Source organism: Hippocampus bargibanti, linkage group LG02 (assembly GCF_051943395.1).
Source record: "Hippocampus bargibanti isolate YZ-2025 linkage group LG02, ASM5194339v1, whole genome shotgun sequence".
NCBI lineage: Eukaryota > Metazoa > Chordata > Actinopteri > Syngnathiformes > Syngnathidae > Hippocampus > Hippocampus bargibanti.
The window spans coordinates 25,238,052-25,254,202 of record NC_142735.1 but is presented as its reverse complement, the minus strand read 5'-3'; the positions used below and the strand labels follow the sequence as shown (position 1 = coordinate 25,254,202).

At 46.2% G+C, this 16,151-nt stretch overlaps 2 protein-coding genes across 4 annotated transcripts in view; one reads left to right on the top strand and one right to left on the bottom strand.

The window, feature by feature from the left end:
* The window catches only part of col4a6 (collagen, type IV, alpha 6), a 56,544-nt gene extending 45,056 nt beyond the window's left edge, over window positions 1-11,488 (top strand). For 2 of the 3 annotated variants that reach the window (XM_088990473.1, XM_088990471.1), the window contains 28 exons: window positions 68-154; window positions 239-396; window positions 475-657; window positions 746-929; window positions 3,025-3,069; window positions 3,339-3,410; window positions 3,685-3,792; window positions 3,976-4,194; window positions 4,265-4,423; window positions 5,964-6,134; window positions 6,232-6,375; window positions 6,518-6,640; window positions 6,717-6,898; window positions 7,046-7,109; window positions 7,190-7,264; window positions 7,343-7,450; window positions 7,542-7,649; window positions 7,733-7,804; window positions 7,913-8,032; window positions 8,138-8,254; window positions 8,328-8,489; window positions 8,598-8,696; window positions 8,782-8,934; window positions 9,086-9,202; window positions 9,275-9,466; window positions 9,533-9,704; window positions 9,796-9,910; window positions 10,322-11,488. In XM_088990473.1, coding sequence (XP_088846599.1) covers window positions 68-154; window positions 239-396; window positions 475-657; window positions 746-929; window positions 3,025-3,069; window positions 3,339-3,410; window positions 3,685-3,792; window positions 3,976-4,194; window positions 4,265-4,423; window positions 5,964-6,134; window positions 6,232-6,375; window positions 6,518-6,640; window positions 6,717-6,898; window positions 7,046-7,109; window positions 7,190-7,264; window positions 7,343-7,450; window positions 7,542-7,649; window positions 7,733-7,804; window positions 7,913-8,032; window positions 8,138-8,254; window positions 8,328-8,489; window positions 8,598-8,696; window positions 8,782-8,934; window positions 9,086-9,202; window positions 9,275-9,466; window positions 9,533-9,704; window positions 9,796-9,910; window positions 10,322-10,582 — 3,770 coding nt within the window. In that variant the 3' untranslated portion in view covers window positions 10,583-11,488. The remainder of the gene's footprint in view (window positions 1-67; window positions 155-238; window positions 397-474; window positions 658-745; window positions 930-3,024; window positions 3,070-3,338; window positions 3,411-3,684; window positions 3,793-3,975; window positions 4,195-4,264; window positions 4,424-5,963; window positions 6,135-6,231; window positions 6,376-6,517; window positions 6,641-6,716; window positions 6,899-7,045; window positions 7,110-7,189; window positions 7,265-7,342; window positions 7,451-7,541; window positions 7,650-7,732; window positions 7,805-7,912; window positions 8,033-8,137; window positions 8,255-8,327; window positions 8,490-8,597; window positions 8,697-8,781; window positions 8,935-9,085; window positions 9,203-9,274; window positions 9,467-9,532; window positions 9,705-9,795; window positions 9,911-10,321) is intronic. The other variant, XM_088990472.1, reaches the window with a different exon arrangement.
* A 1,310-nt stretch (window positions 11,489-12,798) lies between these two features.
* Window positions 12,799-15,933, bottom strand: LOC148902147 (transmembrane protein 88-like). Its single transcript, XM_089017986.1, has 3 exons — window positions 15,728-15,933; window positions 14,314-14,691; window positions 12,799-13,190 (listed from the first exon to the last, which is right to left on the bottom strand). The coding sequence occupies exons 2-3, from the start codon at window positions 14,683-14,685 to the stop codon at window positions 12,909-12,911; spliced, it is 654 nt and encodes a 217-aa protein (XP_088874112.1). The 5' UTR covers window positions 14,686-14,691; window positions 15,728-15,933; the 3' UTR covers window positions 12,799-12,908.
* Window positions 15,934-16,151: the final 218 nt, after the last annotated feature.

The window sequence follows — 16,151 nt, the reverse complement described above, 5'->3', positions numbered from 1 at the left end:
ATGGACTTGTTATTGCTTTTCCAGCCACTCTAGTCCACTGTCAGTCAACGCGCGCGTGTCATTGCAGTTTCACCAGGTGCCGGCATTCCAGGGGTCCCGGGGCTACCTGGTTCCCAAGGACCGCCGGGAATCCGAGGATATAAGGGGTTCCAAGGTACAAAGCGTAGATGAAGCGCTTCAAGTAATACTTTTGCACATCTTACCCATCCCGTCTCCTCCTCGTCCACCGACCCACAAGGGGATCCCGGCGACTGCAACTGTATCGGAGGTGGATCCTCTGGGCTCCCCGGTCTTCCGGGATCTCCGGGCACCAATGGTAGTCCAGGTTTTCCTGGACCCAAGGGCGAGACTGGTGACACGGGCTCACCCGGTTTTGGCAGCATTCAGGGGCCTCCTGTGAGTACAATTTCAACCCTTCAACATAGGGTTGTTTCTTCTCTCCCACCTCCTGGCTTAATTGTGATCCTCTTTCAGGGTCGTGCTGGTGAACGTGGTTTCTTTGGCCGTAAAGGAGAAAAGGGGGCATCTTACTACACCAACTTTGGTTTTGGAGTAAAGGGAGAACTCGGCAGTACCGGGCCCAGAGGACCCACTGGAGAAACAGGAACCCCAGGCAGGGACGGATCGCGAGGCTTCCCTGGACCCCCAGGACCTCCTGTGAGTGCCTCAATAACAATAACTAAATAAAATAAAACACAAATCAGGTTGCTTGATAAATATGATGAAATGTTAACGTCCTATTCAGGGCGAGGCTGGCTTTGGCACACGCGGAGACAAAGGTTTCCCCGGCTTCCCAGGATCCAAAGGTCAGCACGGAGGGCCTGGCGAGCCCGGCGGCGGGTTCACGGGTACACCCGGTTTCCGAGGGGAACCAGGAGAACCCGGTTTTTCGGGACTGCCGGGGCCGCCAGGTTTGCCTGGACCAAGAGGTACGTGGTAGTGAACCGTATCTGAGCATCTGCGTACGTCACATAGTCCCTGCAGGCTGAAACGTGTATCACAGATCCGCCATGAGCGTTGTCCACCTCCTCCTTCAGCGGTTACCATAACAACCATGCCCAAACACTTTAGGAGGGTTACACACCTACCTCATGGATTCACCTGAAAACATCGGAAGGAATATTCTCCTAAAAGCAGCTTCCTTCGCTTCCCGCCTCGGCTGCTGCAGCATACTGTGAACGACACGATTAATGGTCTCCATTAATGAGCTTCTACACTTGCTCTTTAATCTCTCTCGTTGATGAAACGCTTCATTGATGCAATGATTGTTGCATCGTTATGAACGTGAAAACCTGAACTGCCACTGTGATTCTTTCGCCTCAGAGGATGACAATGATTTCATTTTGAGTCATGAATACAGAGGTGTCAAGCTCATTTGTTGTTGTCAGATCGTATGTTATTGTTTTGCTTTATCACAAGATATGTAGATTACACTCTATAGTACATATACAGTATATAAATAGTATTATGCAGTATGTATACAGACGAAGCTGCTTTCGGGGATCCCACTTTAACAGCTTTCCAATAGAGCTGGGGTGTCAAACTCATTTGACATCGTGGGTCACATGTGGCCTCGGTAGATGTCAAGTGGGCCAAACCATTAAAATTATACCATACATGCTATAAATAACCAAAAGATCATGTCATTCATTAGTTTTGGTGTAAAGAAGCACAAAAACATTAGGAAAATGATAACATTTAACATTCCTTTTACACAACATTTCGTTTCATGAACAAATGTGCAATTTACTTTTATCATTCACATATATGCATTGCAACTGCTCCCAATGATTCTACAACGGCACAAAACTTTAACAATAAATTGGTATTGAAAAATTTAGTAATGCATTTTAAGATGAAATGAGATTCATAAAGAAAGGAATTTTTAAACCATTGTTTTTTTTCCTGATATTTGATCTTTTGGCCTGTACAAGTGCATCAATACCAGGCATCATGTCTTGACTAGATGACACTTTCATGCGGTATAAATTTAGCTGACACTTTATATTCCTTCAATACTGAAACTTGTTGAAAACACACCAAGCACAAAGGTTTCTCATGCATCTCTGGAAAAAAATATGACGTAGTCCAGTTTTCATTGAAAATTCTACACTCCTTATCTACTTTTCTCCGTTTGGATAATCACATTTTGGCTAATGAGGGTCTTAAAACCGCGGTTGGAAAAAAAAGACAGCAGTTGAAAAAACCACAGCTGTTTTCTTCCACGTTGATTGAAACAGCACCATTATGCCCCCTAGTGGATAATCCTTGAATTGCACCTCATTAAACATGAATTTCATGTCGTTTGTGCATGTTTTCCACTTTTGAATTATTCTGCGGGCCTGATCAAACCTCCTTAGGGGCCGGTTCTGGCCCACGGGCCGTATGTTTGACACCCGTGCAATAGAGGATAGAACGGAAATTGGTAGCCAACAAAGGCGAAAATAACAATAACAAGGCTGTTTAGCAACAAACAAGATGTATTTTGTTTGTTTTGGCACACCACAAAAATACAAAGTAGCGGGCCAGATGAGTTTGACACCTATGCTTTTGAAGAATTCTAGAATGAATCGAATGGCTTGTCTCCTCTCTGGCCAAACGACACAAAGTTTGCTGACCTGCAGAAATGAATTGTGTGCTCTCCTAAGCCAATGCTAATGCTAAGCAACTCGTTTATGCGCTATTTAATATCAAAGGTTATTGTCACGGGTTGGAGAGCAAAGAGACCAGTGTCGAACTGCTCCCCCAGCATGTGCAATAACCTGTTGGGAAGCATTTGGACAAGCGTTTTCACGTGCTTTTGCCTTCACCAAATGAGCCTCAAGTCATCCAATGGAACTGATTGCTGAATTTGCTGACGTTTTGTTTGATGAACGAGATTTGGCGCATGCTAATAATGATCCCGACTGGCTTTGTATGCTACAATTTTTCCACCCTCCCCGCCTTTCTCTCATCCTCTCCTTTTCCACCTATCCATCCATCGCTCTGTCCTGCTGACATCCTTGTGCACGTGCATCTGTCCAGGTGAAAACAGCTGCCCAGAGGTTATTGACAGCGAAGAGGGAACGGGTGGGTAATTAATTTTTATTTATCAGACGGCCACAGCGTCACGGGCCAGGCTCGGAATCTCGGAAGCTTTATACGCGGGGACTTGTGGATTCCTGGTTCGAAAAATGACTTGCAGAGGACTAGAAGGTTTTGTTTCAAAAGTACATTAATGATGGCGTGAAAGGAGGCGACAGACGGTCAAGACTAACTCAGAAATCGTGTTTTTTCTCTCTCTGGGGTCTGGTCTGGGCTATTGGTCCACTTGCTAACTGTATCTGACTGATCCCTAGGCCAAGTGCTTCCCTGCATAATACCCGGTGAGATCGGACTGCCCGGTTTTCCTGGTATTCCCGGACGACCAGGTAATAAAATGAAATTAAATAAAATAATTTCATATTTGAAAATGTTTTTTGAATATAATAAGAATTATGACTCTTTTGGGGATTTCATCTCAGATAAATGGACCTCATGTTTTTTTTTAATTGTCTCACTGAAGCGAGAATAACACCCTTGACTAAAAAAAGCAACGCAGTCGATAAGTTGTTAATGCAAAACAAATTTTCGGGTAATATGTGACTGGTAAAGACAAATTCAACCAATCAACAAAATATCATGTGAGCTGTTTGTCTCTGTTAGGTCCGAAAGGTCATCCTGGCTCGCCAGGAGGCCCTGGACGTCCAGGATTTGATGGTGGCAAAGGAGAGAGAGGAGACGGCGGCTATGGAGGACAGCCCGGACCACAAGGTACCCACCGAGTCATTAGAAAGTCATTCAAAGATTTGCCGCAAAATATCTGTATGAACCGAAAATGCACGCTGACCTTTGATGATCTGAATTTGATCTTTTGTGATCCTTCAATTTCACAACAGTTCACTCTTTTCTACGCTTCTTGTGCAACTTGTTCTCTAAATCGACTGGATTTTGCAGGTTTTCCCGGACCCAGAGGGGATGCGGGAGTTCCCGGTATCCCAGGACAGAGTTACGATGGGGGCAGGGGGAAGGACGGCGTCCCAGGACGCCCCGGCGCCAAAGGCCAGCCTGGAGAAGTTCTGGGAGCCACGGGGGGGCCTCCAGGCCGGGATGGTTTTCCCGGTACACCCGGAGACAAGGGCCAGCCTGGGTCACCGGGAGGTTCTGGATCACCTGGTATGTCGTGACGATGAGCTAGCAGTCCCATGATTACAGCACACACTAACTTGATGCCTACTTTCATTAGGTTTTGACGGGCGCACGGGTGTTCCCGGGCTCAAGGGGGAGCGCGGAGTCGACGGTTTTCCCGGCCTTCCGGGTCCTCCCGGACTGCCAGGTGATCCAACCGTGGAAATCCCCGGTCCGCCGGGAATCGATGGAAGCAGGGGCCTAAGCGGCTCACCAGGTGAGGGAGCAGTTTCCTGTTATGAAATCCACCACCATTTTCGATTCCAGACAAAGGAAGAGGAGCAAATATGCTTGTTTACTGTGAAATTGTCATCTTTCTTAATTCTTCCCATTTTTGAAACCAGACGTCACCGTTGTGTTTAAAACTCACCCCGAAAGTTTCTCTCCCTCTCTTTTGCTTTTCTATTCCCACGTCTTTTGTCTTTCCTCCTCCAATCGTTCCCTCCTTCCCACATACCGCCATCATCACCTCCATCCATCCTTTCATCCCTCCACATGTTTCCTCTTGGTGTTGGCTCGTTCCATATAGGCTGTCAAGGTGAGATACTCCTCCTTTTCCACATCGTTATCCACCGATAGTCCCATACGCTCCATTTTTTTTAAATTATGGCTTCCATCACTGCTCTGGCTCAAATTGTCCATGACACTTGAACAGATACGACCAATTGTACATTTCATGGCCAAAAATTGGATGGTGTCGACTTTTGTGGACATTTTAGCTGCGAGTTATTTGGAAGTGTTGTTTTTTTCCAGCTGCTCTTTTGCAACTAGCACTGACATTTGTAGTGCATTGACACATCCAAATGCCATCTGTCATTCTGCCATTTCTTTGCAGTAGGCTTGTGTGACCACAAAAGAAACAAAGCTTCGTTCTTAAAAAAAAATATCATTTTCATCACGTTCCATTCACCTGGTGGACATCTTGAAATTTATTTTTTTTTAAGAATTGAAATGTAGAACATAGTTACTCCTTGGTGGTTGGAATATGCTAATTTAGTCTGGAATTGCACTTTTTTGTTGTTGTTTTGGTATAGTATACTTACATCTCAAAATCATCAATTTTGTTTTTGTTTCCAATCAATAAGGGATGATATTAAGTATGTGTTTTCCAATCAGAGTGCAATTGCAGCCATACTATGCATTGTGTGTGCTTTTGGTGTGTATTTATGATCTTTTGCTAATGCAAGATTTTTTTTTTTTAATTATGTTAAAGGTGAGTTTATTTGCAGAGTGGAAAAGTGGAAAACATCAAGCACATTTGCCATCGACTAATAATTTTGTATTAGCGCTTTTGGTTATTTTTGCAAACACGAATATATGTTGTTGTTTTTTACAATTTATTTCAAGGGGACAGCGTGTAATTCTTTTTTTTTTTTTTTTTTTTTTTTTGTCACGCTTCTGCTACAAGTAGCTGCGATCTTAGACCACCATCGTACCGCTACGGATACCCGCAAGATACAAACTTTGCATGTGTAAGGAGTGCTTTGCACTTCTTCGGTCAGATGAGGGATACAAGACATTGCTTAGGAGGACATTTTGCTTGCATGTCTGCTGACATAAGTGGTGGCAGGCTTGCAAAGTGTCGTCTCTTTGAGACACCGTCGTCCGTGTGCACGTCGTGCTTAGCTTGTTGCATTCTATTAATTCACCACAAGATGGCACTAGATTTTACAACATTTACCTTGACTGCTTTTTAATTCTCCCTCTTAGTAACAACCGTTTAAGACAATAACGTAGTGTCATCCGTCCTCCATTAGGATTTCCTGGTCAAAAGGGAGAAAGAGGAGACCCAGGTTTTCCAGGGCCTGCTGGTATGAAGGGGGCACCAGGACTACCCGGGACCCCGGGCACACCGGGGACAAGGGGACCCCCTGGGCCTCCAGGACCAGGAACAAAGGAGGGATTCCCAGGAATACCAGGAAGGAAGGGTATGTTGAAGCAGCGTATTGCATCACTTATGGTGGAAGATAACAGATGGCATATTATTTTATTTTATTAATTATTTATATTAATTATTTATCACAGGCGAACCAGGCTTCCCAGGGGTGACCGGCTTTCCCGGACCGCCAGGTCGTCCTGGTAGTCCAGGATTTCCTGGGGGGAAAGGACTGCCTGGAGGGCCTGGAAGAGATGGACTCCCAGGGGGCTATGGCTATAGCGGACAGAAAGGTAGTGTATCCAAGGTCAGAAGAAGGACGGTCATTGCTGACAAAAAGAACTGTTCACAAAACCTATTCAAATCGTCCCAAAGTTATGTGAAGCTCATAAAGTAAGTCAAATAAATATCCATGTATTGTATTCTCGTATTCAGGTGAGCCGGGTTTACCCGGTCCCACGGGCCCACCTGGGCCTCCAGTTTCTGTGGGGGTGGTGGCCAGAGGAGACCCTGGAAATCCTGGAGGCAGTGGCCTTCCCGGTTTCACCGGACCCAGAGGTATACATTGGGTTCATCTATCCGCATGAGACAAGAAGGCAAAGGGAAAACATTTTTTTTTTTGTTTACCACAAAGGTGACAAAGGTCTTCCGGGCCCGCCTGGTCGTCAAGGTTTGCCTGGACTTCCAGGTTTTGCTGAACAGAGCAAAGGTCTGCCAGGACAGCCTGGTTTCCCTGGGCAGCCCGGATTTCCGGGTGGCCCTGGACCGAAAGGTGAAGGCGGAATCCTGGGATTCCCTGGCATGTCTGGACCAAGGGTAAGGAAAAGACTCACAAATAAACATCAACATTTCTTGGACTTTTGCTAAGTCCACTTTTAACAAGTCCAAGTCCAGTTCGACTCCCAAATGTCTGTGCCCAAGTCGAGTCAGAGTCCACAACCTTCAAGACATTTTTCATGACAGGGAGATGACGGCATCCCCGGAATCCCTGGCAATCCCGGACAGCCTGGTCGTCCTGGTACCAAAGGTGAGTTCAATTGCATCTCACACACAAAAACTTTGGATACATTCCTTTAAAATCTATTGATGTATATATATATTCCACAGGTCAGCCCGGAGAGTCTTACGGCTATCCAGGCGGTCCTGGCTTTAAAGGCCAGCCTGGAGATTCAGGATTTCCAGGTAAAAATAGAGGGAAAGGTGCGGCCCACAACCCTTCAATCCCCTTGCTGTGATTGATCTCAAACTGCTTTCCAAAAGGTGGACGTGGTAACAACGGCTCTCCTGGTGATGATGGCTTTCCTGGAAGTCCGGGATTCCCTGGTGTCAAGGGAGCGCCTGGCGGAGGTGGAGGGCCCGGAATAACGGGTGGGTGTGGCAAAGGCTGCCATGTTTGAAATCTTCTTCAATAGACTGTTTGGTGTGCATCACCAACATATTTCTGCACCCGTGTTGGCAGGCTCACCTGGTTACCCAGGTCCAAAAGGTCTGTCTGGCTTCCCCGGAAGAAGAGGATCCGATGGAATCCCTGGTTTGCCCGGAGGCCCTGGAGGTCCCGGATCAAAAGGTCAGGAAAAAACTTAGTTTTTTGTTGTTGTTTTTATGAGTGAGAAATCAAGGCTAAACAGACGAAATCTTGGGCTTCTACAGGTCTTGCTGGAGCTCCTGGTTTGGATGGACTTAATGGCCTCCGTGGGCCTAAAGGCCTTGCTGGGACACCAGGTAATTCGCTTTTTCAATGGCACAAGAAAGATCAATATTTTTCCTGTATACTTGTACATTCTGTCATTATTTATTAAATTTTTGTGTTTGTTTTTTTTTTTTCCAAAGGGGCGGGTGTAGGAACGCGACAAGGTGTCCCTGGTATTCCGGGATTGAAGGGCGAGAGAGGCATTTCCTACGCAGGACAACCAGGTTTCCCGGGGGCAAAGGGAGAGAGAGGAGCACCAGGTGAGGCAATATCGACAAAAGACAGATACGGGAAATATTTTATGGAGAGATAGGTTAGATAAAGAGGGTTTTTAACATAGTGGGCTTGTGTTCGTGAATGGTCAGGTGGTCCTGGACTCACAGGATTTCCAGGTCGACCTGGACTCCCCGGTGCTTCAATCGGCTCAGACATCCCTGGGCCACTAGGGGATCCTGGTCTACCTGGCCTGGATGGAGAGTATGGTAGGTACAAATGTTTACTTGTCCAATGCTCTTGGCTTCTTTCCATCTCACCTTTATCTTGCCTCCTCTTCAGGTTTGACAGGTCCTCCAGGCCTTCCTGGCCCACCCGGTCCAGGCACGGACCAGGGAGAAAGAGGTGATCCTGGGCTTCCAGGTTTCCCCGGAAGCCCTGGTAGAAAAGGAGAGCCAGGGATCCCCGGAAGCCCCGGACTCTCCAGCAGTCCTGGTTTCAAAGGTAAACCCCAAGATCTTTGAGATCTTGATCGATGCGACTCCTATTTTTTGTTGTTTGTTTGATTGTTTTCACTGAGAATAAATGTAACCCATGAATTCTAATTTCTAGGTCCACAGGGTGACTCTGGATTCAGTGGTGCTCCAGGCCTTAAAGGTTTTTCGGGAGACCCTGGACATTACGGGGGCAAAGGTGCCAAGGGTTTCCGAGGTAGGTGGACTTGAAAATTTGACAAATATAGACTTCAGCTGTGAAAATGCTCCCCAAAATGATTTCTTCTTCGACACCTGTCCAGGCCCTGCAGGCCCAAAGGGTCGCCCCGGTATCACACTACCTGGCACTGTTCCACGCTTTGAGCGAACCTTTGGAGATGGGGGTCTTCCGGGTGAACCTGGACCCCGTGGTTTCTCTGGAAGACCCGGTCAGCCTGGAACCCCTGGACGCCCAGGTGAATATTTACAAAACGAGACCATGATGTGTTTGTCTTATGCGGTGGGACCTTGACTTTTGTGAGCCTCAACGTACACCTTTGGGGTTTCCACTCTTTGCTTGGTCAATTATTTTGAAGTCAAGGCACGCCCATGTCCTTTTCACCTCAGGGTCAAAGGGACGTCCCGGTTCTGTCGGTAAACTAGGCCGCACTGGTTCTGCTGGTCAGCCTGGACCGATCGGTGAACCAGGTGCTCCCGGTTTCCCCGGACCCACTGGAGAACAAGGTCTACTAATGTGATTTTCCTCCCTTTGTGCAGGGAACACATAAGATAATCACTTTCCACATCCTTTCTCAGGGCTTCCCGGTGGCATCGGTCGACCCGGCAGTCCCGGCTCGGTGGGGCGCAGCATCAGTATCGGCTACACTTTGGTGAAGCACAGCCAGAACGCGCAGGTTCCCATGTGCCCTCAGGGCATGGCCAAACTGTGGGACGGCTACAGTTTGCTTTATGTGGAGGGTCAAGAGAAGGCGCACAACCAGGACCTCGGTATGAAAACGTGCAGGATAAAGTGAAGCTTGCTCGGAACAACGTCTCTCGTCATTGTTTCTCCAGGTCAGCCGGGGTCCTGCCTCCCCAGGTTCAGCACCATCCCCTTCCTGTACTGCTCACCCAACGAAGTGTGCTACTATGCTAGCCGCAACGACAAATCTTACTGGCTCTCCACCACCGCCCCCATTCCCATGATGCCCGTGGCCCACAGTCAGATTCGGCCCTACATCAGCAGGTTTTGAATGATTTTCAAGCTCTCAGTGTGCAGAATTCGCCTCTCCTTCTACTTTACATTTAAAACGTATTTTTTGGGGGGCTCCCACCAGGTGTTCGGTATGCGAAGCACCATCTCAAGCAGTGTCAGTCCACAGCCAGGACTTGACCATCCCCACCTGCCCCCCGGGCTGGAGGAGCCTCTGGATCGGTTACTCCTTCCTCATGGTAAATTGTAGAATTTGTTGTTGTTTTCATCTTTCACCATTCACTGTAAAATTAATCAGCTTCCAAATTATTTCAGCAAAAAAAAACATAACTCCCTGGAACATATGCTAACAAGTCGGGATAAATTTAGCTTGTCCGAGACATGTAAAGATCTTTAACAGTCGGGTTATATTCCCCTAATGACCAATTTTTCCTTTCTGTGCCACTTTGTGTCATCTTAGGTGTTTTTTTTTCAGCAGAGCAAAAAAAAAAATGCAAACGCTTTACAGTCGAGACTCTCCTGAGCTTCTGCTAACGACCCGAGAAAAATTTCGTTACACCTAGATACACAAAGATTTTTACCAACAAACATTTCTTTATCTACAAGATTCTTGGGATACCAACAAAATGTTATTTTTGTTTTTTTTTCAGCACACAGCAGCTGGAGCCGAAGGTGGCGGCCAATCTCTGGTGTCACCCGGCTCCTGCCTGGAGGATTTCCGGGCGACGCCGTTCATCGAGTGCAACGGCGCCAAGGGGACGTGCCATTACTTCGCCAACAAGTACAGCTTCTGGCTCACCACGGTGGATCCCAATCGCGAGTTTGTCTACTCACCGGCGCAGGAGACCTTGAAGGGAGGCCAAGAGCGCTCCAAAGTTAGCCGCTGCCAAGTGTGCAGCAAGGTCTTGTAGATGACAAAAACAGTGGAGGAGGTGGGTATAAGAAAGGAAGATCGATTGATGGATGGATGAGATGATGGGAAATCTATAAAAGCAAGAACACGTGACTGAAAACGAGCCTCCACTGCTTGCCAATAGTTTTTTCTTGTCATCCCCTTTCAGAATGATTGGCTGATCGTGGAAGGTGGGAAGGGCAGGGGTGGGAGGGATAAGTGTGAGGGATGAAATGATGAGAGGGAGTTGTCCTGCTCTCCTCTGGATTATCACTGACAATGGTGCTATGTGTTTGGTATTGTTTATCTTTTTGCTCCCGTGAGCATCGTTTTTGGGGGCGGAAATCATTCGCGGCTACCTCGGAGCGTGCCGACCCTTCCGCAAAGCATCACTTGTTGGATGCCGATCGCTTCCTAAAATATGAATTTTATTTAACCATAGTTTATGAGGAGAAAAAGTAATTGTGTTAATATAAACATCAGAAAAGTTAAACCGTTTCTAGAAGCGTATCTTTTTTTTTTAACAACTGGCTAACATTCACGTGTACCACAACGCATGCTTTCATCAGACGCGAAATCGATTCATTCTGAATTTTCATGCGACTGTAGTGACAGTATTATTTCGGAGAAGTGTGCACCCTCATTCTTTTCTGTCGGGCTGTCGCCTGCAGTTTTAAAGACAACCAATGTCACGACTCAGCTTCTTATTACGTTTACAACACTTCATTTTTGGATCGCTTTTTTTCTGTCGGCACGTCTGTTGTTTTTGTTCTTCAACCCGGTGCTACTCAGTGCTGCAAAAATCAAAGCGGCACTTTTCCACAAATTCCTTGGCACAGCTAACCAGTACCATGACTTGAATGAGGCCACGTTTCATATATTTTGCACTGAAAATGTTTTGGAATAAATATGACAGACTAAACTACTTCCCGACTTTAAAAAAAGTTTTGGGTTTTTTTTGCTTTCACTTCCTTATGCTTCTTGAGTAATCCAACACAACATACACTTGTCTGATAAAATGTTAATTATTGCTGTATATAGTTTTAACTGAATTCCCCTACACCCCCACTCCATACCAAGCTCACAAATGCTTTTACTGCTTTTTGAAGATATTTCTGCAAGTGTCTTTGGGTGGGATTATATATTCGTGCTTTTCAACGTACTTGGATGGACCGCTGAATTCTCAAATCAACAAAAATAAATCTGAATTAAAAAAAAGATCCCTCAATGGTGAAAGCTTTGGGACTTGGATACCACTCTGACCACATGTCTACGGCGCTGTCTTTTTGTAATCTAAAAATGTAATTATGTCACCTGAATCATGATACTATACCCCTGTTTGTAATTTACTGGAATAGGAGGAAAGGACAACGTGTACATGAAATTTTAGAGGGAGGAAAAGTGTGCTATATGGAAAACAAACTTGTGTATTCACTCTGATGATCGATTGAATATGTTATGCATCCGGTGTCAGCAGTGATGGCAAAATAAACGTGGTTTTCCTCAAAGAGGACCGGAACCAAAGAAAATCAAATGTGATGTATTGTATACTTTCCTCTGGTCACTCACCTCATTTTGTATGTTCTCAAAACACAGAATTATTCATCATTTGTTGTTCCAACACAATTGGTTCAACTACAGCGATCAGAAATGTTCTTTTGTCATATTGGAGTGATATAAATATTGTATTTACTACCAGGTGAGTCCTGCTCTGAAAACCTTTCTTCCTCGGAACGACAGAAGCGGCAAATGCGCCACTTCCAGGTGGTAGCTATTTTTCCCGCGACAGCCAAAAGCCGCTTTTCAGCTTCCGGTGGCGGCTGTCGCCACCCTGTGGCCAGAAATGAATTTGTATTAGAAACGGAGCACAATCACCAGTCTTTTTTCTGATTTTTTTTAAATACTGTCTTACTTTACCCGGACAACGAATAGATTGTGTTTCGCCATAAGATTCTCTATACTCACTCGATTTGCCTTTAGTCCTGTACAGTACTTCTCTTTTGCATTGTACTTTATCCATTTCCCGGTGTGTGATTCAGAGTCAGTTAACTTTTTGATTGTTTGTTTGTTTGATTGATTGATTGATTGATTGATTGATTGATTGATTGATTGATTGATTGATTGATTGATTGATTGATTGATTGATTGATTGATTGATTGATAGTTTTTGGGATGAATATTGTTTATTGTCAGCCAACCTAATAGTGACTCGTGTACAATACAAAACACATGCAGTGTTAGCGTATGACTCCTGTATTAGGGAATTGAACAAATACTGTACACACATGACAAACTGACATTTTATCCATAAAAACATATTCAGTCCTCATATTTATTTGAAAAAATCATACCCAGACCTTTCCCTTGCCTCCCCCGGTCACCCCATCTTGACCCTCGCAGCAACCCCCCAGCCCGCGGTGTTGAGTAGCCGGCAGGTTCTTGTACACAGCCCGGCTGTAAGGGATGAAGCACAGGCCCAGCTGAAGATGTCTGGCCAGGCGGCAGTAGGCAGCCAACGCCAGCACCAGCAGAGGGGTCACCAGAAGGAAGCCCACCACCAGCAAAGCCACGCAGCCCCCGTCCGTCAGCAGGTCAGAGCAGTAGGGGCGCGTCCCATTGGGGAGCACCTTACAGGGCGGAGACGGAATCAATGAGTGACAGCACATTGGCAAGATGAACATGAGGCCATGAACATGCAAATAGAACCGGTTCCCATCTATCAGCCAAAGGTCTGGTGGTGAGGGTAAACGAAAGAGGGAGTGTGAGAGGAGATAGCAGGACTGAATCTTCCTTATCACCTTGTGACTTGAGAGAGGAGGAGAATGTCGGTCGGGAGTTGACGTGAGGCAACAATCAGCTCTAGGGGTGGGGGGCAGAATCTGTGATTACAATGCTTCTCACAGTGGGAGAGTCAAAACACTCGAGGTGGTCAGATACAGGGGGTTGTGAGGAATGTCCAGAGGTTATGGAAAGGTTTTGATGAGTATTGCCCGATGCAAGTTAATTTACATATCAAGAAAAACTGCTTGAGTGTGCTATTGGTCTTTTGGTAATTAACCAACTAGGGGAAAAAAATCGTCAGTATGAGGTACCCTGATGATCACCTCTCGCCAAAACCTTTTTTTCTTCTATCTTGCCAAGTCCGCCTTAATCCCCTACTAAGCTGCTGTCACATGAACTCTCATTATGAGAGGAAAGAGGAACGTAGAAGAAAAGTCCACAAGGCAATTGTATTGGAAGTCACTGAACCGTGATCACTTCTTGGATCTGTCTTGACTGATGCTGACTCCCCTCTTGGTCTGTTCTCGAGAATCCTTTTGAGATTTTATTATAGCTGCGACGAGAAGATTCCACACGTCGTCAGCACAGCCTGTCTCTGAAAAATACTTCAACACCCTCTGAATAAATTGAGATACTATGTGCTGAAAAAATGTAAGAAGTATATAGTTGTTTGTGGTGACATTTTCACTCTTCCAGATTGTGTGTGTGAGGGGGGAAGGGGGTAAGGCATGTCATGGGGGAAGGTGGAGTAAAGAGGTATAACAAAAAAGGGTAGAAGTCTGATAGAACAGCCAACCTCTGGACAATGGGTTCACGCCTGAATCAGCTCAGTGGAGTGCCTCGTTGCCGCGGGGCAGAAAATTCATGGCTCCAAACTAAAAATTTGGCCAATTTATCTGCCGATTTTTCCAAATCATTTACATTTGACATGAATCGAAATAACACTCGTGAGCCTCCCTTTGCACTTACTGTGGAGTGGCAGACGAAACCAAAGACCACCATGACGATGGCCGGCGTCAAGATGCTACCGAACACCAACCCTGCTAAGCAAGCGTTGATGGCAGCGATGACCAAGTTCTGGGCCGTCACCAGCACGGAGCAGGCCCAACAGTCAAGGGACCCCCGAAGCTCCAGCTGGGCTTCGCCGCCCTGCCCGCCCTCAGCTGCCGAATAAGGCGGGGGCACCACCACACGCGGGGGTGTCTCCCCGCCGCCTCCCACCGCCGGACTGGAGGCTAGTGACTGGTGGTTGCTGTGAGGGAGATGGTGAGGCGGCAGCTCCTCGGAAAGGTCCAGGACTTGATGGTGTGCCCCCTTTTCCAGAGTGCCGGTTATACTCATGGTGCACTGCGAGAACGAAACATCGTTATATTCGGACGGGATGAGGGGGTCACTAGGAGGTTCGTTGCTAAGAATGCCGTCCATGGTGTGATGATTATACCGCTATAGCTAATTAGCACGCTACAGCTAATTGAAACAATGAAAGCTAGAAAAAGATCAAAGTGTGTTAGTTAACATGGATTTTTTTATATCCCAAAACAACAAATCTTTAATAAAAGACTCACTAGTTTGTGAAGGGTGGCCATTGGTTTCAACGGTGTATGCTAGCTACGCAAAGAGACATTCACAGTGCTCTTTTAATGGTTTATTCCGGGACAAAATGCGGCGCGGGGGACATATTTGGTCCTTTGCAGTCTCTGAAAGGCCCTCACGCCGACGACATGTCGTCAAAGTCAAACATGAAACAAATATGCATCGCTGTCATTTCTAAATTGTGCTTTTTAAGCGCACACGTTGGGACGCTAGTACGAGCAAGACTTATGTCTGAAGTGTTGCCAACTCAGCGACTTTTTGGCTAATGAGTGATTTTCTGTTCACGCTAACAACTGTTTTTTAAGAGAAATAAAGAGAGAGAGAGAGAGAAATACTCGCTAAAATTACAAGTGGTTCCAATGCTAGCAACATCCATATTAGTTACGTGGTAGATTGAAGAGGGCCAAGATTTGGGCTTCACTGTTTCATTGCCATGATGTATTTATTGTATTCTCGCTAGCATTGTCCATCACAGCTAATGTTATTTTTTTTCCTACTTATCTAACTATTTTAAACCCTGTTGAGGAAAAGCTGATGAGTTGATTGATATGCGAAAATGTTGTCATTTTATGTATGTTGATTATTTTGATGACATTTAATCTATATCTACACAGGTAGTCATTTATTGAAGTAAGACAATATACCTTTTGTCAATACATTCAAAATAATATCAACCAAGATGAGTTTAAGCGTGTTTGGCTAGCATTCCGGTTGTGAAAAGTTTGAGGGGAGCGGCAGTCTCAGTGACATACGAAAGGTAAATCACGGCCTTGTGATGGACTCCACTCACATTTGTTGTTGTTGCTGCGTGTGAGGCGTCTGATGGACTTCTTACTGCTCCTCCGGGTAGCCTCCTGCTTTCCTGCTCGGAAGTTCACCTGAATTTGTCGGTGGGAAAAGATCATGAACTTCCCGCCGTGCTCAATGTTCCTCAACAGTTTTTCCTCCCAGCCGCAGCAAGTTTTCTTTGTCTTGACTCATCTAATTGAGCCCACAGTGCTGTCTGGACCAGTCCTCCCTCCACTTTCTCCCCACCCACAAAGCTTATCAGGCCCCCCCGGCCCAGCCCGGCCTGGCCCTCCTTCCCCATGCAACTCCCCTTTCAGCACATGCATTCCTCCTCTCCTATCCAGGGCATGTGTTGCACCCCCTTTCACCCCCACGCCTGTGTTTTCATGGGGGGATGGGTGTCCGAGGGTCCCTGAAGAATGTCT